A 22848-nucleotide genomic window follows, 5' to 3' on the forward strand; every position below is an offset into this window, starting at 1 on the left:
TTGAAAGAAAAAAATGAACAGAAACTCATATTTTCACCCCCAAAACACGTATTAAGGAACTTTCGCATTTTCGTTCCCGAACACGTACCACTGTGTCAAAAGCAACGTTTATTTGTGTATTAAGAGAAAGATGGCGAAGCCAACAGAAACAAACAAACGAGGCATTGACACGTGGACGTGAGGTTTCATGATCGCCACCAAAAAATGCGGGAGAACAACCTCGGTAGTTTATTTTATTTTATGTTGGGACCCATGTTCTCGATCTTGTTCATGTTCATGTTCATACACAAATTCCTTGTATAAATTTGTATCGTTATTTTTGCGTGCAACACTCAATGATTTTTCTCTCTTCTGCTTCATAGTCAGGTTCTCTCTACACAAATTCTTCGATTTTTATCATTTGGTCTATACTCTATATGATCTTTGTTTCATTATGAATCTACCAAAGATTTGTAAAGCAACGTATCCTTCCATGTTCCATGCTAAAATGCATATATAGATAGATATAGGATCTATGGAGCAATTATTTGAAGTACATTTTTTTTTTGAAACAGCACAGCTTAGGATTTTGTTAGAAACGGTCAAAGGTATCTATGGATGCAGATCCGTTTCGTGATCTCTCAATATATCGGCGCAAACTCGTTGAAATATTATACGAGGAAACCCGTTGATAACGAGCCTCTCGAACTAGTAGTTCTAAGACTTGTCCTGACAGCGTAGATTAGTCCATTGTCAGTTTTAAAACACTGTGTATCTATGAAAAAAAAATGTTGAAATATGAAACTGCAATCTTGTACCAACCTTACACAGTTCTACCTTCACGTTGAATTAGTGGATGTATGAATTAATAGAAGTTTTTAAGACTACATTTGACAAAGATATAATCTGCCCTTAACGCAGTTCTCGGGGTTTGTGACTCTATAAGCTTTCTTTTTGGTTTTAGTTTATCTATAATGCTCATCGAGTCATTATGTTATCGTATTTGCCTAGAATAAGAATGTCTCGAGGTTTTTGTTTATAGATTTTCAACTTAATTGAAGATTTGTGTGCAAGATACTTGTAAAAGTTCAATAATTAATCAGTCCATTGCATTGCTAGTATATTGTGCACTGTATAGACTCAAATGTTGATGATGGCGCAAACTTGATGGCTGAATGCAAATGCAATATAAGGACATTAACATAAACACTAATGCTACATACAATACTTAACTTTTGAAAAGTCCAGAACTTAATCTATCTAGGTAACATTCTCTGCTATCTAAGCTAACAGCAGAAGACCACTCATCATATTATCTATGCACCAAGCATAATAATATTGGACTTGAGGAGATATATTGAAAAAAACTAAAATCACACGTCAACAAGTGCATTTGAATGGCTAGTATTCTTAAAAAAAAAATTAAGTGACAATGGTTGCTTTTTTTTTCTTCTTTTTTCTCCTTCTTCTGTGAGGTGATATTGTCTTGTTGTGATTCCACTTTAATATAATGGGCTGGTTCAAATTTATTCTTTGGATGTGCATTCCTTATTCATTTTATTTGATTTCAGGAGTCAGGACTACAATTGTGTTGTCAGGTGTACTGAGTTGATTTGCTGGTTTTGAACCAGATTTCAATAATGATTCTCTCTGCTCTTCTAACATCAGTTGGAATTAACTTTGGCCTATGTTCTATATTTTTCACCCTCTACACTATATTGAGGAAGCAACCTTGTAATATTACCGTCTATGCACCACGCTTAGTTTCTCAAGGAAAACGTTCGTTACCTACTACTGATTGGGTGAGAAAAGCATGGGAGACCTCTGAAGAAGAATTTTTATCAACAGCAGGCTTGGATGCTTTTGTCTTCATGCGAATATTTGTATTTAGGTGACTTTTATTGATTATATGCTTTTGTAAATCTGATTCAAATGTATATTCATTAGTTAACTTGGACTGACTTTTAATTTTTTCGCCAATATGATATAATATATCCATATGTAACCAGAGTTACGGACTACTTTAATATCTGCATTTCTTCAAAATATGTATTGGTCTTTGTATTTCCTGTCATCAAGCTGTATGTTATTTGAAGGGATCACTCTTTTTTTTTTGTTTACTGATATTTTCCCCTCTTTGTGGTATTGTGCAGTTTAAAAATATTTACTTTTGGTGGAATTGTGGGGCTACTCATTCTTCTTCCAATTAATTGTATGGGGAGTCAGCTTCGTGATGATTCTGTTTTTCAAAACAAGTCTTTGGATTCCTTCAGTATTTCTAATGTTAACAATGGTTCAAACAGGTGAATATTATGGATCAAGATGGTTTTAACTCTCTAGTCTTTAGGTATCACTTATTCATTAGAAATTGCGGGTTGCATTCAACAATTATCTTCTCAATCATTTTTTCATTTCTCAATTAAATGTTATACCATTGTGGTTTCAAATCTTCATCCGATCTTCCTGTGTCCTCACATGAATGGAAGAGGAAGCTCTGCTAGCATGAATGATTTACCATTGTCATTGATGCATTTACATTGGGAAGTCTTAAGAAAATGGATTAAAAGTCTAACTCAACCTTACAAAACTGGCTTGTAATGTAAGGATTGTTCCTCATTTATATACACTTAAATTATCTTATCTCTAGTTGATGTAGGACTTGGATTTTTCCCAATAGGAAGTCCTGGTTTTTAAGTACTTATTTTCTTCCCCAAAATATGCAAGTCCATCCTAGCACTTATTACAAAAAATTATTTGTTTGTTGTTGTAAGTACTCAATTTGTGTGAATGAAAGATTTCTTCACTAGTGTTATTGATTTTTATCTAAGTTATAACATGGTAACTCTGATCGCTAGATTTGGCCTTTCTCAAGGTTATGGATCCATTTTTGTGCCACTTATATTTTCACTGGAGTTGTCTGCATTCTTCTTTATTATGTAAGTTATTTCTGTTCAAGTTGGCTTTCTACATGCATCAAAATTTTCCAGTTCTGATAATTTATAAAGATAGTGATTGAATTTCAAGATTGATGTTAATGTCATATACAGGAGTATGCGTATATTTCATCAAAAAGAATTGCTTGCTTCTATTCATCCAAGCCTCAGCCTCATCACTTTTCTATATTAGTAAGAGGTATTCCTGTTCCACTTGGAAGCACCTGTTCCGATGTTGTTGGACGCTTCTTCCAAGAGTATCACCCTTCAACTTATCATTCACATGCAGCTGTTCGTCGAAGCAGCAAACTTCAAATTCTAGTTGTAAGCACTTTTATGGGGTACTAATTGGTGCAATCTTTTCTCTTGAAATTTGATTAATTTTGCATTGTTTATTTTTCTGTTTTGGTGCCTCAAATTCTTAATCCAGAAAGTATATGTTTCCTCAATATCTACAATCCATTAAGAGAAAGCAAGATGATGGACATTAAAAGAAAACAACTAGAACAGACAAAAAAGGGACGAAAAGAACTAAAGCTGGTGAGTTCATACCAAAAATAAACTCCTTGAGAACACTCATGAGAGAAGCCAAGAAAACAAGCCTATCCCACAAATTCTTACTCAAATAAGATAAACCTTTGCTGCACTATTACAAAGCAGTGGAATTTTCCTTTCTACTTCTGAAATGGGTGGTTACAAGGACGTAAGGAAAACAGTGAAAACAACACGAGAGTGTTGGTACTTTTTTTTAAACACCTTATTGTTGGATGAAATCCCATCCTGTCAAATAGTGTTGAGATTCCCCTTAATTGTGTTAGGTCCAGAGTAGGCTTAATAGTTACTCACAGCTAAAATAAGAGATGAGTAAAAAAGAGACAAGGGAGAAAATAACCACAGTAAAAATATTATTTACTGAAAGGGAGGAAATTACAACACTTCTCTCTCTATAACTTACTCCTTTGAATTAGGAGACTACTACTACCGAGAACAGATCTCAAGGTGTATAAGAGAGGAAGAGAGAAGAGAAGAAGATTTGGGATGAAAATTATGGTTTTCAGCTTCCCTATTTATAGGAAAGTCCCAATGGCATTTTCGTAATTTCTCCTAAACTTTTAATATTATTTTATTATTATGTGGGACCCGCTTTTGATTTAAAAATCAAAAATCACCGAAAGTGTTTTCGGTGCTGGCCGCCACAGCTGTCTAACATTTCTCCCACTTGAAGATTATGATTAAGTTAATCATATCTTCACACCATTGATACTTCATGTTGCTTATGTCTTCAATAGGCCAAATAAGGATTGACACCATGTAAACTTGTCAGTGTTGACAGGCTTTGTCATTACGTCTGCTATGTTGTCTTTTGTATGGATCTTCTGCATATCCACTTTTCCTTCTTCTACTACTTCACGAACAAAGTGATATTGAATTCCTATGTGCTTTGTCCTGGAATGAAAGGCTGGATTCCTTGCAATGTGCAAGGCACTCTGACTGTCACAATACACAGTAATTTTCTCCTGCTTGTGCCCGAGTTCTTCCAGTAACCTTTGAATCCAAATTGCTTCCTTGCATGCTTGCGTAGCTGCCATGTATTCAGCTTCTGTAGTAGATAGAGCTACAACAGTCTGTAACTTAGACAACCAGCTCACTGCTCCTCCAGCAAGTGTAAACACATAACCAGTAGTAGATTTTCGTTTATCCAGATCTCCTGCAAAATCTGAATCAACATAGCCTCTGACAACAAACTCCGATCCTTCAAAACATAATGCAACATCTGAGGTTCCTTTGATATATCTAAGGATCCTCTTTACAATACTCCAATGCTCTCTACCAGGATCTGCCATAAACCTACTGACCGCTCCCACTGCTTGTGCAATGTCTGGTCTCGTACAAATCATGGCATACATAAGGCTTCCCACCGCTGATGCATACGGCACTCGAGACATTTCCATCCTCTCTGCTTCGTTGCTAGGACTCATACTTGAGGATAATTTGTAATTGACAGGAAGTGGGGTCGAAATTGGCTTACAGTCTTGCATGTTGAAACGCCGCAAGACTTTCAATAAATAATTCTTCTGAGAAAGCCAAATCCTCCTGTTTTTTCTGTCTCGGTGAATTTGCATCCCTAAAATCTTGTTTGCTGGTCCCAAGTCCTTCATATCAAACTCCCTAGCCAATTGTGCCTTTAATTCTTGGATCTGATCTTTGTTGGGGCCTACCACCAACATGTCATCCACATACAACAGCAAGATGATGAAATCATTGTCATCAAACCTATTGTAGTACGTACAATGGTCTGAACTCAGTCTGTTGTAACCAAGGCTAATAATGAAGGAATCAAATCTCTTATACCAACATCTTGGCGCCTGTTTTAAACCGTACAGAGATTTGGTCAACCTACAAACCAAGTTTTCTTTTCCTTGTTCTTTAAAGCCTTCTGGTTGGAGCATATATATTTCTTCTTGGAGTTCCCCATGAAGAAAAGCAGTCTTTACATCAAGTTGCTCAAGATGTAAATTAAATGCAGCACACATAGCCAGAACAACTCTGATTGTGGTTAATCGAACAACTGGCGAGAATATCTCGTTAAAATCAATGCCCTCTTTCTGAGCATATCCCTTAACCACCAATCTTGCACGATATCTCTCCACTTGATCATTGCCATCACGTTTGATCTTATAGACCCATTTGCAACCAATGGCTTTTCGACCTTTTGGAAGATCAACAAGTTCCCATGTTTTATTTCTATGTAAGGCCTCTATTTCTTCATGCATTGCTGCCATCCACTGAGAAACATCAGAACTCCTCAACGCCTCTTGAAAGGTTGATGGTTCTCCTTCTTCAGTTAAGAGACAGTACGCATCATGACTTGCCATAACATAGTCTGAATGCCAAGATGGTCTCCTTCTCTCACGTCTTATTTGTTGAACTTCTTCATCATTGGCTTCATCTGGTTCTTGTTCCTCATGCTCTTGTTCTGCTTCAGAGGTGTCATCCTTTTTAGACTTTCCTCCTATCTCCACTATACTGGTGTCTTTGATAGTGCTGTCATTCTCCTGCTCCTTTTGCAGTTCAGTTTCTGCAAAGACTACATCCCTGCTGACAACAACCTTGTGGGCAGTGGGATCCCACAAGCGATACCCCTTAACATTGTCAGCATAACCCAAGAATATACATTTCCTGGATTTTGGGTCCAGCTTTGTTCTTTCTTGGGAGTTGTACATCACGTACACCGGACATCCAAACACATGTAATGAAGAATAATTAGATGGTTTTCCACTCCACATCTCCATTGGTGTCTTTAAACCAATTGCTGTTGATGGTGAGCGATTGATCAAATAACAAGCAGTTTTGACTGCTTCTGCCCAGAAAGACTTGGCTAATCCTGCAGTTCTCAACATAGCTCTTGTCCTTTCTAGAAGAGTTCGATTCATCCGCTCTGCTACCCCATTCTGCTGAGGTGTATGAGCAACTGTAAATTGCCTCTTGATACCCTCTTGCTTGCAGAATGCCAGAAAATCACCATCTATATATTCTCCTCCATTGTCTGTCCTTAAGCACTTAATCCTTTTTCCAGTATCAAGTTCTACTTGTGCTTTAAATTCCTTGAATACTGGGAACACATCTGACTTCTTTTTGATTGGGTACACCCACAATCTCCGGGAATAATCATCAATAAATGATACAAAATATTTTGCTCCTCCCATGGAAATTTCTGGTGATTCCCAAACATCAGAATGGATCAAGTCAAGTATGTGTTTGCTCCTTGTAGTTACTTTGGCAAATTGTAATCTATGTTGCTTGCTTGTCACACAGTGCTCACAAAATGGTAAGGTTACCATTTTAAGCCCTGACAAGAGATTACGTTCCGCAAGAATTTTCAGGCCTCGCTCTGACATATGTCCTAGTCTACGATGCCACATCATCGTTGCCTCTTCTTGACTTATTGCTGCAACTGATGCATCTGCTTCTTGCAACGTTTCTCCCAAAAGCAAGTATAGATTTGATGTGATCTTCTCAGCTTTCATCACCACCAAATTGCCTTTAACTACCTTTAAGATTCCACCTTCAACGTGGATCTTGCACTTGAGATCATCTAGTTGCCCAATGGACAATAGATTCTTTTTCAAGCCCTTCACATGTCGTACCCCTTGAATTGTACGAACAGTACCATCATACATTTTTAATTTGATAGTACCAACTCCAGCAATTTCCAAAGCATGATCATTTCCCATAAATACGGATCCTCCTGAGATTGATTCATAAGTGCAAAACCAATCTCTATTTGGAGTCATGTGCCAGGTTGCACCTGAATCCAATATCCAACATTCATGGAGTTGTTTTTCGCCTCTAGAACTTATTGCTTCACTGTACAATATTTCTCCATCTTCTTGGGTACTAGCAACACAACCTTGAGAGGTTGACGCTTCAGAATTCTTCCCTCCTCCACTCTTCTTGTGCCAACAATCTTTCTTCATGTGCCCTCTCATGCCACAATTATAGCATTTGAGGTTCTTCCTTCCTCGAGATTTTGATCTACCATGATTTTGACTCCCACTGGAGCCACGTTCCATTGATCTTCCTCTCATCATCGTCAAAGCTTCTGCTTGCTTTGAACTTTCCAGTCTGTCTTCCTTATTCTTTCGCCTGGACTCTTCTTCAAGAATAGCTCCGGCAACATCCTCAAAGGATAGACGACCAACAACATTATTGTTTGTTATGTTGATGATGAGTTGATCATATGAATCTGGTAAACTCTGAAGTAGAAGCTCCGCACGTTCATTTTCCACTATGTTGAAATCAGCTGTTGAAAGCTGAGCAAATAGCGTATTCAGATTGTTGATGTGGTCCGTCACTGCTGTGGACTCACTCATTCGAAGAGTGTAGAGTTTCCTCTTTAAGAATATTCTGGTGTGAAGTGACTTGACCTCGTATAATTTTACGAGCGTGTCCCAAATCTCCTTTGCAGTTGTCTTCTCTGCTATGCTCGACAAAACTGAATCAGCCATTGCTAAGTGCAAATTGGCAACAGCATTGTCATCCATTTCTCTCCACTTTTCATCAGTAATATCTGATGGCCTGCCTTCAATTGCTTTAAGACAGTTGTCTTTTCTCAAAATTGCTCTTATCTTCAATTTCCACAGGGAAAAATTGTTCCCGTTGAACTTCTCTATCTCAAACTTTGCTGCCATAATTTCTTCTATTAAACCGACTTAAGTAACTTCCACTAGAATAGTACCGCCTACTGGAACAATGATAAAATCCAGTAACAAGAATAATTCTTTTCTGATGTGACTGATCAGACAATACTGCAGCCACAGAGCATACTAAGAAATTTTCTCCGATACTATACCAATGTACACCACAGCGGAATAATAAACAACCTAGTGGCTCTGATACCACTGTTAGGTCCAGAGTAGGCTTAATAGTTACTCACAGCTAAAACAAGAGATGAGTAAAAAGAGACAAGGGAGAAAATAACCACAGTAAAAATATTATTTACTGAAAGGGAGGAAATTACAACACTTCTCTCTCTATAACTTACTCCTTTGAATTAGGAGACTACTACTACCGAGAACAGATCTCAAGGTGTATAAGAGAGGAAGAGAGAAGAGAAGAAGATTTGGGATGAAAATTATGGTTTTCAGCTTCCCTATTTATAGGAAAGTCCCAATGGCATTTTCGTAATTTCTCCTAAACTTTTAATATTATTTTATTATTATGTGGGACCCGCTTTTGATTTAAAAATCAAAAATCACCGAAAGTGTTTTCGGTGCTGGCCGCCACAGCTGTCTAACAAATTGTTATTTATAGAAGTTAGTACTCTGCTCTGTGTAACTTCCTTTGGAATGTTCCTGATCTTCCATCACTATCTTCAAAACAACTGCATTTAATTTTTTAAAAATATTAATTAAAATAATTAAAGAAATTAATTAAAAGTTAAAGGTTCCCTTTCAAGATACAAAACCGTGCTTAATTGAATTAACTTTACTCTTGTGGTAGTTAGATTCAAATTAAACACATTAAATTTCATAATAATTCATTAGTGCTTCCCACAAAACTTAAAACTACTTCTGTGATTTAGATCTTCTGTTCAGAATTCTATAATTCTAACAATTAGTATCTAAGATGAGCAATAATTTAAGCTTTAAGGTGTAATGACTCCTTGGCAAAGTTAAATAACTTACCTGAAATGTATATTGGATATGAACTGATCTGGAAAGCTATGCCAGCCACATGCCAGCACATGAGCCACATGCCAGCACATGCCAGTCACCATTGTCAACAATGACAACCACCGAATTTCTTTTTCCACAAAGCAACCACCACCCCCTCTGTTTTTCTAAATTGCCAGCTTCTATGATTTGTATTTTCTTTGTTTCTGATTCCTATAAATAGCTATCAATGTAAGCTCTCATGGCACTGATCAATCAATATCATTTCTATTACTCAATTGAGTATTTTCTCTCTTAGAGAGTTCTTTCTTTGCATTCTGTGCCATTTTTGGTACCAGAGCAAGGTTCCGAAGCTTCCTACGCCTTTGGGTTTATTAGAAAAGAGATTTGGAACTTTCCGGTCGCCGGAAAATCCATTGGAAATTCGGCCAGTCCCGAAAACCCACCCTTAGAGGCCTTTTCTCGAAAAACCGACCCCGTAGAAGCGTCCGGAAGGTCCCAAAACCTTGGGAACGATAGTTTGTATCGCCGGAAACCACCCGGAAAGTCACCGGAAAATTCGTCGGAAAAGTTCGCCGGAAAATTTGACGGTCACCGGAATTTCTGGAGGTTGAAGACAAGCTGACGTCATCGCCACATAAGCGCCACGTCATCTTTAATCAGCCACTCAGGAGACGCCACGTATAAGTGGTCAACGTTGACTGAGAACCCTCATTTGCCACCTCTGACCAACCATATTCTGCCACGTGTCTTCAGTGTTGACTTTGACCAAAGTTTCATAATTTGCAAAAAAGCCCCTGTAAGTTTTGAAATTTCACTTTTACCCCTGTACTTTCTGAATTTATATTTTTGCCCCTAAACTTTCTAAAATTACAATTTAGCCCTTATATTTTCAAAATTCCAAAATTGCCCTTTTCTACAAAAACCATTTTACCCTAACCTAAATTCCCATATTACCCCTTTAACCTCTTAAATTACCCCTTTATTCCTATCCACCTTCACCATGGTTCGTGGAAAGCAAAACGATGTGACCATTCGAGATATCGAATTTGAGGAAATGAAAAGGCAACTGCGAGAGCTTCAAGAAACAGTTGCAAGTCAACGAGTTGAACTTGAACAGCTGAGGAATAAACCAAATCATGAGTCAGACAACAGTGATTCCTCATCTTCTTATTCCTCTAGAAGTCACCAAGTGTCAAGGACACAACAAACCAATCGTTTTCATAATTTCAAGGTAGATATACCTGAATTCGAAGGGAGATTACAACCTGACGAATTTATGGATTGGCTCCGAACGGTGGAAAGAATTTTTGACCTGCATGATGTTCAAGATAAACTCAAGGTCAAAATGGTGGCTATCCGATTGAAGAAGCATGCATCCATCTGGTGGGAGAATCTCAACAAGAAGCGTGAAAGAGCAGGGAAGGAAAAGATCAAATCTTGGGAGAAGATGAAGAAGAAACTCACAAGTAAGTTCTTACCTTTCCACTATAAGCAAGAAAACTATATGATGCTTCACAAACTGTCTCAACAGTCACGCACAGTAGAAGAATATTCCCAGGAATTTGAGTTGTTAGTAATGAAATGTGACCTTAAAGATGACGAGGAACAAAAAATAGTTCGTTTTATTGGTGGACTAAACATTGAAATAGCCAACCAAGTCCAATTACAACAGTACCAGGACTTAGATGATGTAGTACAACTTGCCATCAAAATTGAAAAACAACTCTCCACCACTCTTCGAGACCAACCCTCCACATCCAAATACCCGTTCCGCCCTTCCTACTCTAAAAACCCTTATCAACCATCCTCATCCAAAAATCCTTTTTATAACAGTAAAGCCCAAAACACCCGGTCCAACACCTCCAAACTACCAGCCCAAAATACCAAAGACAACAACTCCAAACCTGCCCCACAATCCAAATCAACTATAAAATGTTTCAAATGTCAAGGCTTTGGACATATTTCTTCCGACTGTCCCAATCGAAAGGCTTTCACCATCATTGAAGAAGAACCACATGAATTATCAGAGGAAGAATCAGAAGCAGACATTGAACCTGTGTATGACGAAGACTGTACGCCTGCCGATCATGGAGAGCTATTAGTGGTAAGGCGAAGTCTGCACACAGCGCCAACAAAAGACGATCGCTGGCTCAGGCACAACATCTTCCACACTCGTTGCACCAGTAATGGTAAAATCTGTGACGTCATCATAGACAGTGGAAGTTGTGAAAATGTAGTATCCAACTACATGGTGGAGAAACTCAAGCTGCCAACTCAAGTCCATCCACACCCATATAAACTTCAATGGCTCAATAAGGGAAGCGAAGTCAAGGTTTCCAAACAATGTCTTGTTTCATTTTCCATTGGTTCAAAATACAAAGACAAAGTTTGGTGTGACGTCATCCCCATGGATGCTTGTCACCTCCTCTTAGGAAGGCCATGGCAATATGATAGACGAGCTCAATTTGATGGCTACGCCAACACATATTCCTTCACCAAGGATGGAGAAAAGATCAAATTAGCTCCACTGCCTCCCGAAGAAACCAGTCAGGATAAAAAGAAAACAGTTCCCTTAGTTTCTTTAGTCACCAAGGTGCCTAAAGATGAGGTATGTAATCTGGAATTTATATTAGTACTTGAACAGAATTGTGGAACTAAACCTTCTGCAGAGATTGTTCAACTCTTATCAAAATTTCCAGATGTTGTTCCCAAAGAAATTCCTCCAGGACTACCGCCTATGCGTGACATACAACACGCCATAGACTTTGTACCAGGAGCCGTGATCCCTAACAAGCCTGCATACAGAATGAGCCCTCAGGAACATGCAGAGGTACAAAAGCAGGTTGAAGGATTATTGAAAAATGGTTTGATTCAAGAGAGTGTCAGTCCTTGTGCTGTCCCTGTTATTCTAGTTCCAAAGAAAGGTGGAACTTGGAGGATGTGCATGGACAGTAGAGCTGTGAACAAGATCACCATCAAATATCGCTTTCCAATACCACGGCTCGATGACATGTTGGATCAACTTCATGGCGCCACTATCTTTTCAAAGATTGATCTTCGCAGTGGCTACAATCAAATCAGAATTAGACCAGGTGACGAATGGAAGACTGCTTTCAAAACCCGAGATGGTCTATACGAATGGACAGTCATGCCGTTTGGATTATCCAATGCTCCCAGTACTTTCATGCGACTGATGAATCAGGTACTAAGGCCTTTCAATGGAAAATTTTTAGTCGTTTACTTCGACGATATCCTGATTTATAGCAAAAGCAAGGAGGAGCACTTGAAGCACTTACAGAAGGTGTTAGAAGTTCTACGGGAGCAGAAACTCTATGCCAACCTTGAGAAATGCTCATTTTTAACCAATGAAATTATATTCCTTGGTTATATTGTTTCTAGTGACGGTATCAAAGTGGACCCCAGCAAAGTCGAGGCGATTAACAGTTGGCCAATTCCTCAATCCATTCACGATGTCTGAAGTTTTCATGGATTGGCTTCTTTTTATCGCAGGTTCATCAAGAACTTCAGCACAATTGCAGCTCCACTCACCAACTGTATCAAAGGTGATAAATTCCAATGGTCAGAACAAGCTCAGGAAAGCTTCAATGAATTAAAGCACCACCTGACCAATGCTCCAGTATTGGCCCTTCCTAATTTTGATCAAGTGTTTGAAGTAAATTGTGATGCTTCTAACATTGGTGTTGGTGCAGTTCTTAGCCAGGAAGGCCAACCAATAGCTTTCTTCAGTGAAAAGCTAAATGATGCAAAGCTAAAGTACTCGACCTACGACAAGGAGTTCTATGCCATTGTACGAGCACTTCAGCACTGGAGTCATTACCTGCTTCCCAAAGAATTCATTCTTTACTCTGATCACGAGGCTCTCAAGCATTTGAGTTCACAACAAAAGATCAACCGCAGGCATGCTTCATGGGTTGAGTTCCTTCAAGCCTATCCATTCCTGATCAAACACAAGTCAGGAAAGCAGAACTCTGTTGCTGATGCCCTAAGCCGACGTCATTTCTTGCTCACTACTCTGCAAACAAAAGTCATTGGCTTCGAGACCGTCAAGGAATTATACCAAGACGATCCAGATTTCAACATTGTTTGGAAGTCTACCGAAGATCAGCCATTCCAACATTACCATCGTCATGAAGGTTTTCTATTTAAAGACAACGTTTTATGCATTCCTCGTTGCTCTTTAAGAGAAGCCATTATCTGGGAAGCACACGCTGGAGGATTATCAGGACATTTTGGTAGAGATAAGACTGTATCTATCATCAAGGAGAATTTTCACTGGCCTAAGCTGGAGAGAGATGTCATTCGCCACATTCAACGTTGCAGAATCTGTCACCTAGCTAAATCCAAAAGCCAAAACACTGGCCTTTACTTACCATTACCGGTACCAGCTGCACCCTGGGAAGACATCAGCATGGATTTTGTCCTAGGACTTCCACGAACCCAAAGACAAAAAGATTCTGTTATGGTGGTTGTGGACAGATTTTCAAAGATGGCACATTTCGTTCCATGCCAAAAGACTAACGATGCCGTTAATATTGCTGATTTATATTTCAGGGAAGTTGTTCGCCTACACGGAATTCCTAAAACCATCACTTCAGATAGAGATGTTAAATTTCTGAGTCACTTTTGGAGAACTCTATGGAAAAAGATGGGTACGAAGTTGCAGTTCAGTAGTGCTAGCCATCCACAGACAGATGGTCAAACAGAGGCTATCAACAGGCTACTAGGTAACTTACTACGCAGCTTTGTAGGTAAAAATCTTCGCCATTGGGATCAGATTCTAGCTCAAGTGGAATTTGCCTACAACAATTCCACTAATCAAGCTACTGGTAAATGTCCTTTTGAAATCGTCTACGGTGCACGACCTCTTACCCCTTTAGACTTGGTTCCGTCTTCAGACAAGAGTCAATTCAGCGCTGATGCTGACCAGAGAGCCAAAGAAATTAAACAGCTTCATGAGCAAGCCAGAATTAGGATTGAAAAGCAAAATGCAAAGTACAAAGCTCAACGAGACAAGCACCGGAAGCAACAGGTATTCAAGGAAGGCGATCTAGTGTGGATTCATTTGCGGAAAGAAAGGTTTCCAAAACAGTCCAATGCCAAGCTGTCGCCACGAGCTGATGGTCCATTCCGCGTAGTCCAGAAGATTAATGACAATGCCTACAAGATCGAGCTACCAGGTTCTTACGGTGTTTCTGCTACATTTAATGTCGCAGACCTTTCACCCTACTTCGATGAGGAAGACGCTTAGACTCGAGGACGAGTCTTTTCCAACCCCGAGAGAATGATCTGGAAAGCTATGCCAGCCACATGCCAGCACATGAGCCACATGCCAGCACATGCCAGTCACCATTGTCAACAATGACAACCACCGAATTTCTTTTTCCACAAAGCAACCACCACCCCCTCTGTTTTTCTAAATTGCCAGCTTCTATGATTTGTATTTTCTTTGTTTCTGATTCCTATAAATAGCTATCAATGTAAGCTCTCATGGCACTGATCAATCAATATCATTTCTATTACTCAATTGAGTATTTTCTCTCTTAGAGAGTTCTTTCTTTGCATTCTGTGCCATGAACTTGACACCACTTGGTCATAAAAGGACTCTGGTGATCAACTTTTCTAAAATTCAAGTTGTTATGCAATGGCTCATGTATTTTTTTTTTTATATCTATAACAGTTATAGTTATATTTCTATTGCAGCCAACCCTATGGGTTGTCTTAGGAGGTTCTATTAGATATTAAATCTTGTTTCCTCAGATAAAATGTGAAGTTTGTAGTTCCATTGATGTTTTGGTAGGCTTTGCATAAGTAGTTTTTCTTTGCTATCTGTTTAAATATATTTTTTTTATCAATTAAATATTTTATTTTGTAAGAATTCTCTCTTTTCAGAGGCAGGGGTGGTGATGGGTTTGGATTTGAAAATTTTATATAGTGAAGGTTTTTGAACTTCCTAGAAACACTTGGTTGTACCTCAGTACATTTTTTTTTTCTTTCAGTATTACCTATAGGCCAATATTGTACTCTTTTATTATTGAAAGTTTATTCCTCACAGACTGATGCTGAGAGACTGTACAAAAGGCTTACCCAACTGAAAAATAAAGATAATGCTCCTCAACGGCATAGACGTGATGGATGTTTGGGACTTTTTGGCCACAAAGTTGATATGTTAGATCATTATGAAAAGACATTGGGAGACATTGCAGATAATGTGAGAATAGAACAAACTTCATTGGCAGGAAAGGTAACTAACTATCATGTCTAGGCATTAATAACCTTCAGGACTTCAGTAATAATTAATTCTGTTTCCAATATGGATTTTTATATCTGGTGTGGTTTACACCCTATCTACAACAGCCAAATAATTGGATAATCATTTTCATTAAATAATCAATTCAAATCAAATCATTTGTAAGTGAAAATATTACCAAAATTGTGTTATAATTTTTCTGATCATTACCTACCCATTTGACACCAGCTTGATGCAGTGGTTGCACAATATTTATACAACTCCATGTCTCCATCTTCAAATTGCGGTTCTATTTTAAAAGAGATTGGAAAAATAAAATATAAATAAGGGAGAAAAATAGGAGAACCAGATACTGGCAACTCCTGACATTAGATGAATGGATTTCAATATATTATCATCAATATAGGAGTTAGTTATCGAGAATATGCCAAATAGGATATAAAGAATATTTAGAAATTTTGCCTCTCGGCAAATTTTGCCCCTTTTTAAGAAATTTTTTCTCAAATTATGTTCTAATTTACAAAATATTGCAAATTTTCCCAACATAAAAAATTGTGATGTATTAAAGAAAATTTTGTCACAAAATTGTCTTAATTGTTACAGTATAAAGGAAAAACTCACAAAATTGTCTTAATTGTGACATTTTTTCTGCATGGGGAGAGTTTATGATATTTTCTAAAAATTGAGGGGCAAGATCTGTGAACAATTGTTTGAGAGTAAAACTTTCATGATTGTAAAACTTTGGTGAAAAATGTGTAATTAAGTCATTAAAGATGTTTTCGGTTTGGGTGTGGAACAACGGGTGCAGGGTACTCGGGCAAAATTTAGATATCCAGGATCACCGTGCGCTAGCCTTTTGAAAGTTATCATAATGAATCAAGGTATATGGCCCATCTGTTTGATTTATAGACCCTTAAGATAGCATTATTCATAACCAACACTTGGGCATCAACATGTTTTGACCAAGAGAGAAATTGTTCACAGTCATTAGCTAGTGTCTCGTTCAATTTCAAAAAAAAGTATATTCTTCTTGACAATCAAACTGTGGCTCCGAATCTTAGGGTCTGATACTTGTAGTCGTAGTTTGATTGTCAAGAAAAAGATACTTCTCAAAATCATTTGGCACAAATTTATCCTGAAAAAAATAAAAGACCAAAATAAAAAACCTTAAAGATATATTCGGTTTGGACGTGAAACATCGAATTCCAAAATTGTCAACCATATGCTGAACTGAAATTTTTTATTTGTCTTGTTTGAAAGACTTAATCTACCCATTTATTGCTCAATGCCAAACTTCAACCAATAAAATCAAACTAGTTGTGTGACTCGTGATCAGGCTTGGTTTTGATTTTGTACCCTTTGCTTTCTCCTTTAAATTATCTGTTGACTACTAGATTTGGATTTTTAAAAGCTTTGTGCATTGATATTCTATCCTACGCTAAATATAATATTTTTTATGGTTAATTTGAAAATCTAATATATCCAGTTGTTTAATAACTGCTTTCAATTTAAAAGGAAGTTCCAGCAGCCTTTGTCTCATTTAAGTCACGGTTTGGTGCTGCAATAGCTTTAAACATTCAAGAAGGTATTGATCCCACAGACTGGATTACTGAGAAAGCCCCAGAGCCTCATGATGTTTATTGGCCTTTCTTTTCTGTCACATTCATTAGAAGATGGATCAGCAAGTTGGTAGCTTATGTTACCTGGAATGTTCTTACAATTCTATTTTTAATCCCAGTTGCTTTAGTACAAGGTCTTACCCATCTTGATCAGTTGGAAACAATGTTCCCTTCTCTGAGATGCATATTGAGAATGTAAGTTGGAAATGTTTCCCGTTGAACTTTTCCTACTTATCATGGTAGATTCAGATCAATATATAAACATTTGTGCATTTGCATTGCATGAGAAATGAGAATTATTTTTCAGCCAAAATTTAAGTGCACATCTTTGGGAAAGACTAATGCCCGTTGTACGGATTTTGCAACTGAAGTACAGTTTCCTAATGTTTGTTTGCAGGGCAGTTGTCAGCCAAGTTATAACAGGATACCTTCCCATTTTGATTCTTCAGATGTTTCTGTTCTTTGTGCCACCTATTATGATCATGCTTTCATCCTTGCAAGGATACATATCATGGAGTCAGATACAAAAAAGTGCATGCTGTAAAGTATTATGGTTTAGCATATGGAACATTTTCCTTGCAAATGTATTATCAGGGTCAGCTCTCTATCGATTGAATATCTTTCTTGAGCCCAAAGAATTTCCCAGAGTACTAGCCGAAGCTGTACCAGCACAAGTAAGAATAATGACTTATTTCATTAGTTACACAAATTTGTGCAATATTTTCTAAAGGTATCACCATGTTGAGGGACTACTTTCCTTAAAATGACAAAAGTGAACTTGATACTGTGAGGAAAATCTTCCATGTTGTAATCTTTCAAGGCTTATCAGCCATTCTCTTTTCTACATGGTGAGATGTTTTTCCTTGTGTACTATATGTATTTTCCTGATGTTTTGAAAAATCATTTTAGTTTCATGAGAAGTCTATAATTTTTTTTTTGTGATGAAGTTATTAAGAGAACAAGAAACCCCAAGAAAAATGATGATAAAAAGACAATGTCAGTTCAAAGGAACTTCCCTTACCTGTCTGCAATAAAAATGAGCTGAAACCTAGAAAGAAGCTAGGAAAATTGTTATATCTCAGAAATGCATGGGTGAGGGAGGATTTGTGACGGTCCTTTGAGAATATTTTATTCCGATATTCCCTTCCAATTTCTAGAAATTTATATTAAATGATTTATGAAGGTTTTGGTGAGAATAAGGAGAATACAACAAACCACTGTTTATTCTGCCCTCTAGCCTATATTGATGGAGTAGAATGTTTGCTTATTGAAGATTATATTTTTCGCTTTCACTTGTTATTGATATTTTTTTCCTTTGATTATAATAGTTATATTCTATTCATGGCAGCTTCAGTGAGTTTTAATTTCAGATTTGTTGCAAGATTAGACATCTTTCTTAAGAAGAGTGCTACAGCCTCCGAAAAGTATCCGAAACATCGGCCGAAAATTTAAAATATTAATATTTTTGTTATTAAATAATTATTTAATTTAATATTTTATAATTTAAATTAATTTTTTAAAGATTCGGAACGTATTTTGGAATACGTTGTTGGAGGTTGTAGAATTTTTCCTTTCTTAAATGTTGAGTTTCTATCTCTCTGTTTTCTTTTCACTCACTATAAATAGTTTTTTATCTACTACTACTTTGCATTGCATGTATTTACTTGTAGGTATTATGTTGTGCATAAGATATTATTGCATGAATTGGAAGATAGGAAATTCATATATTATATTTCATATTTGGTGCAGGCATCATTTTTCATAGCATATGTTGTGGCATTCGGATGGACTAATATAGCATCAGAACTCTTTCAATTGATTCCACTTCTTTACAATTATATTAACATATTTTTTGTTGGAGATAGTGATGAATCTGGTGATGATTTTGAGGCACCATCAATTCCTTACCACAGCGAAATTCCCAGGATTCTTTTCTTTGGTCTTCTTGGTGTTACATACATCATCCTTGCTCCTTTAATACTTCCATTTCTCTTAGTCTACTATTGTTTAGGATACATCATTTACCGCAACCAGGTGTGTAAATTGTTTTTGTTTTTCCCTTTCCCACATATTCATTTATCTTCCTTGTTTGTTGTTTGCTATGTATTTAATATAACATGGCAAAAATATTACCTGTTTATTTTAAGTGGCCACTTAGCAAACTTGAGATGATGCAATTAAATATTATCAATGATATTGATCATAATAAAAGTTTGTCAGACATATGGTGTTACTGTGTAGCAACTAAAACTTAATGATGTGGCTTTTTTTATAGGCTTAATGACACTTGTTGTCACTCATGTTTAATAATTTTGTAAATTTTTCCACCCAACTTTTAAATTTGCACCATTTATCATCCAACTTTTAAAATTTTGTATATTTTATCATTCTATTAGTTGATCGTCTAACATTGTTACTTGACCATTGACATGATCAATCCACATCTAAAATCAATGTGTCATGTTATCATCAATCCACATTATGTCACATCATCAATTCATATCTGTGATATGTCATGTTAGTAATCAATGTATCACATTAGCATGTGCAATGTAAAACAAAGATAAAATGATATTGTACAATAAAATTATCTATATCTTGTGATATCATTATTGTTTGATCTCTTTCTCTTAAACATTTATGTTCTTCAATGGACTAGAAATGGAATCTATAAATGAGACTCTTCTCGGAGAAAATTATTGTATGGGTGCTATGTGTTATCAGTCAACATGTTGTCCACTACTTTCCCTGCCCTCAGTCCCCTAAACTTTGCATAAAGGCTCGAGAAAAAGAAATTGAACATGTTTCCATCTAATGCTTATAGTTGCTTCAATGAATTTAAATTATTTTCTTCTGGTTTTGGTTCTCTCTATTATAATTCTAGATGCAAAATAGGGAAAGTTCATAGCTATATAAAGATGAAACTTGGTAGAAGGCTTCATTGTGTATTTAAAAAAATTTGTTTCTCTTGTGATTACTAAAGTTCTTATGTAATATCTTGAATATCTTTCTATGACAGCTCTTAAATGTTTATGTGGCCAAGCACCAGACTGGAGGAGAGTTTTGGCCTATAGTGCATAACTACACAATTTTTTCATTGGTGCTGATGCATATTATAGTAATTGGGATATTTGGGTTGAAGAAGCTTCCAGTAGCATCAGCCTCGACTCTACCCCTTCCTATTCTCACACTTCTATTCAATGAGTATTGCCAGAAACGGTTCTTTCCTATTTTCAAGGGTTATCCTGCTGAGGTACATTGGTTGACAATTCATTCTAGTTTATTTGATTTTTTTTGTTGATTATACAGCAGATTGTTCTTGTTCCAATTGTGAATTGTTTCCTTTTTCTTTTTCCCTTTATGCATTTTGATGAAACTAAGTTTCCTGCAGTGTTTGATCAAGAAGGATAGACAAGACCAAAATAACCCTAACATGTCTGAATTTTATGATAAGTTGGCCAATGCATATAATGATCCAGCTCTTATGCCAATCAAATACTCAGGAAGATTCGGTAGTCACAAGCTTCCTCTACTTCAATCCTCAGATGTTTAAAGTTGATAATTTCCTAGGCTTCACTTGTAACTAACAACGTATATAGAATCTAGCAGATGGTTTGTGATGCTGGTGTAAGGCAGCCTACCTTCAACTTCTAACTCTTTTTTTCAGTTTATATTTGATGATACTCTATATTGCATGTCCTCTTGATTTCTGCATGAGATTTGTCAGCATTTTTTTTTATATTTTATATTACATTAATTACATATTAGAGAACTCGAGCCATTTTGCAAATTGCATTCTCAGTAGCTAAATATACGCTTTAAATACATGTCACATCTCTAATAATAATACTACAATATTTATTGTATCCTTCAAAGTTATAAAATTAGTGAGTGTTAAAAATTAGTTGTTAATTATTGTCATAGTTAGAGAATTCTCTAAATAATCTCATGTACCACATACCAAATTCACCATGTCACTTGTTATATAATGGGTTCTCTTTAAAGAAAGTCTTGTAATAATATAATATAAAGGAAGCGTGTCTTTGAAAAGTTCACATAGTTATTCATCACCCTACTAATGAGATGTTTGTTTGAATTAGAATGGAGTAAAATGCAACATCTTTATCTTTTACGCATTGTTTGGAATGCAAGTAAAAAAACAAAAGGAAAAGAGAATAAAGAAAACACATTTATTGTAAATCTTTCTTTTGTTTGGTATAAAAAAAAAATTAGAGAGTGAAGAAAGAATGTTTATTGAAAATCTTTTTTTTTTTGTTTGGCTTGAAAAAAATCCCACATTAAAATTCTTTCTTTCTATTTTGGGAAGAAAATAAGAATAAAGAGAGGAATATGGTTAAAATTATAATTTTTTCCTTTGTATTTACGAGAAATAAAAATAAAAGCATTATTTTATAAAAAAATTATTTTATTTTTAATAATGAGATAAATAATTTCATTTTTAAATTTATCCTAAATTTTACCACGACTTTTTATTGATTTTATTTATTTTATATTTTATATTTTTTTACTTAAGGGTATTTATGCTAGTTTAATGTATATTCTTTTCTTTCCTCTCACTTTTTTTTTATCTCTTTTTCTTTTCTACCAAACAATTAAATAATCATCTCATTTTCTATTCTATTTTTTTTCTCACTTTCTTCCATTAACCAAACAAAGTGAAGAAAAAAAAAAGAGTATAATTAAGGGGACATTTAACACAATTAGTTGAACATAGTATATAATATAGATTGGTTGGTATTATGGGTTATTTTATATTTATATTTTGTAAAGATATAATTTTTTATCAGAGGAGTATGATCTAATTTTATTCATGATATTTTTATTTATAGAGAAAATTGTCATACAAAATCAAATATTGATATTATCTTATTCTAAAAACAAAGAAAAAAATTCTAAAATAATAAAAACAGATTAAATCTAAATATTTGAAATATAAATAAAATATTCTTATAAAAAACCAAATTATTCTCCTAAAGATATTTAGGCATATTCCCAACACTCCTTCTTGACTGAATATCTTTATCACCTAATTTAAATTTGAATTTCAAAATCTATCTTTTCTCTTTTTGATCAGTTTCTTCTTTTTTTGATTTTTATTGCAATCCTTCTTGAGTGAGACTACTTTAGCATTTGTTTCGAACTTCTCTTTTGAAGGTGATTTTTCATCATCTTCATTCTCTTCTTGATCATCAAACTTATTTTGAAGACATGCATCTTTGTGCTCTTCACTTATATTTTCATTTATAATTGGCTCCTCCTTCTCCAAATTTAAAGCAAAACTCTTGTCTTTAATATGAATATTGAACACTTCTTTGTTGTTTATATCTTTAATCACATAATTTTTATCTTCAAATAACACTTTATAGCCTTTTCCCAACAAGCAACACTCAACAAATTTTGATTAATATCAAGGACGTATAAAACATCATATATTAATTTTAAACTTGAATGACTTTTAATAACAATTGTTCCTTTGTCTTTTACTGTAAAGTGTTCTCCATTCCGCATTTGGACTTTAGAGATACCAGTTTTGTTGAGTTCTTTGAAGAGTTATCAGTCATAAGTCATATGGTTTGTACAACCACTATCAATAATTCAAGCTTTTGAAGGTTTTTTGGTCATAAAGCATGACATTGAAAGTAGTTATTCTTCTTCCTCTTCTTGTTGATTTTCAACAATGTTGGCTTCTTTTGTTGCTTGCATACATATTTTAGGTGTCCTAATTGTCCATACTTGTTACATTTTGATTCAGGTCTCCACCAACATCTCTATTGTGGTTTATTAGTCTTTTTGCAATAAGGACATGGTGGAAAAATTTGAGTGCTATTATTTTGACTGTTCTCTTGGAA

At 35.8% G+C, this 22848-nt stretch overlaps 1 protein-coding gene across 3 annotated transcripts; it reads left to right on the forward strand.

Annotated features, from left to right (window-relative positions):
* LOC109802752 (hyperosmolality-gated Ca2+ permeable channel 2.3) lies at positions 1-20740 on the forward strand. Of its 3 annotated transcripts, none has more exons than XM_083073066.1 (11): positions 1-223; positions 1551-1870; positions 2133-2282; positions 2852-2915; positions 3027-3236; positions 15165-15353; positions 16875-17173; positions 17355-17652; positions 18728-19012; positions 19998-20231; positions 20370-20740. In XM_083073066.1, the coding sequence occupies exons 2-11, from the start codon at positions 1620-1622 to the stop codon at positions 20529-20531; spliced, it is 2142 nt and encodes a 713-aa protein (XP_082929192.1). In that variant the 5' UTR covers positions 1-223; positions 1551-1619; the 3' UTR covers positions 20532-20740. The 3 variants fall into 3 exon arrangements, with proteins under 3 accessions (XP_082929192.1, XP_082929191.1, XP_020219744.1); XM_083073065.1 differs by lacking the exon at positions 1-223 and adding an exon at positions 256-366; XM_020364155.3 differs by lacking the exon at positions 1-223 and adding an exon at positions 256-366 and having other exon boundaries at positions 17376-17652.
* The last annotated feature ends 2108 nt before the right edge of the window (positions 20741-22848 follow it).

This window comes from Cajanus cajan, chromosome 4 (assembly GCF_000230855.2).
Source record: "Cajanus cajan strain Asha chromosome 4, NIPB_CcT2T_4, whole genome shotgun sequence".
Classification (NCBI taxonomy): Eukaryota; Viridiplantae; Streptophyta; class Magnoliopsida; order Fabales; family Fabaceae; genus Cajanus; species Cajanus cajan.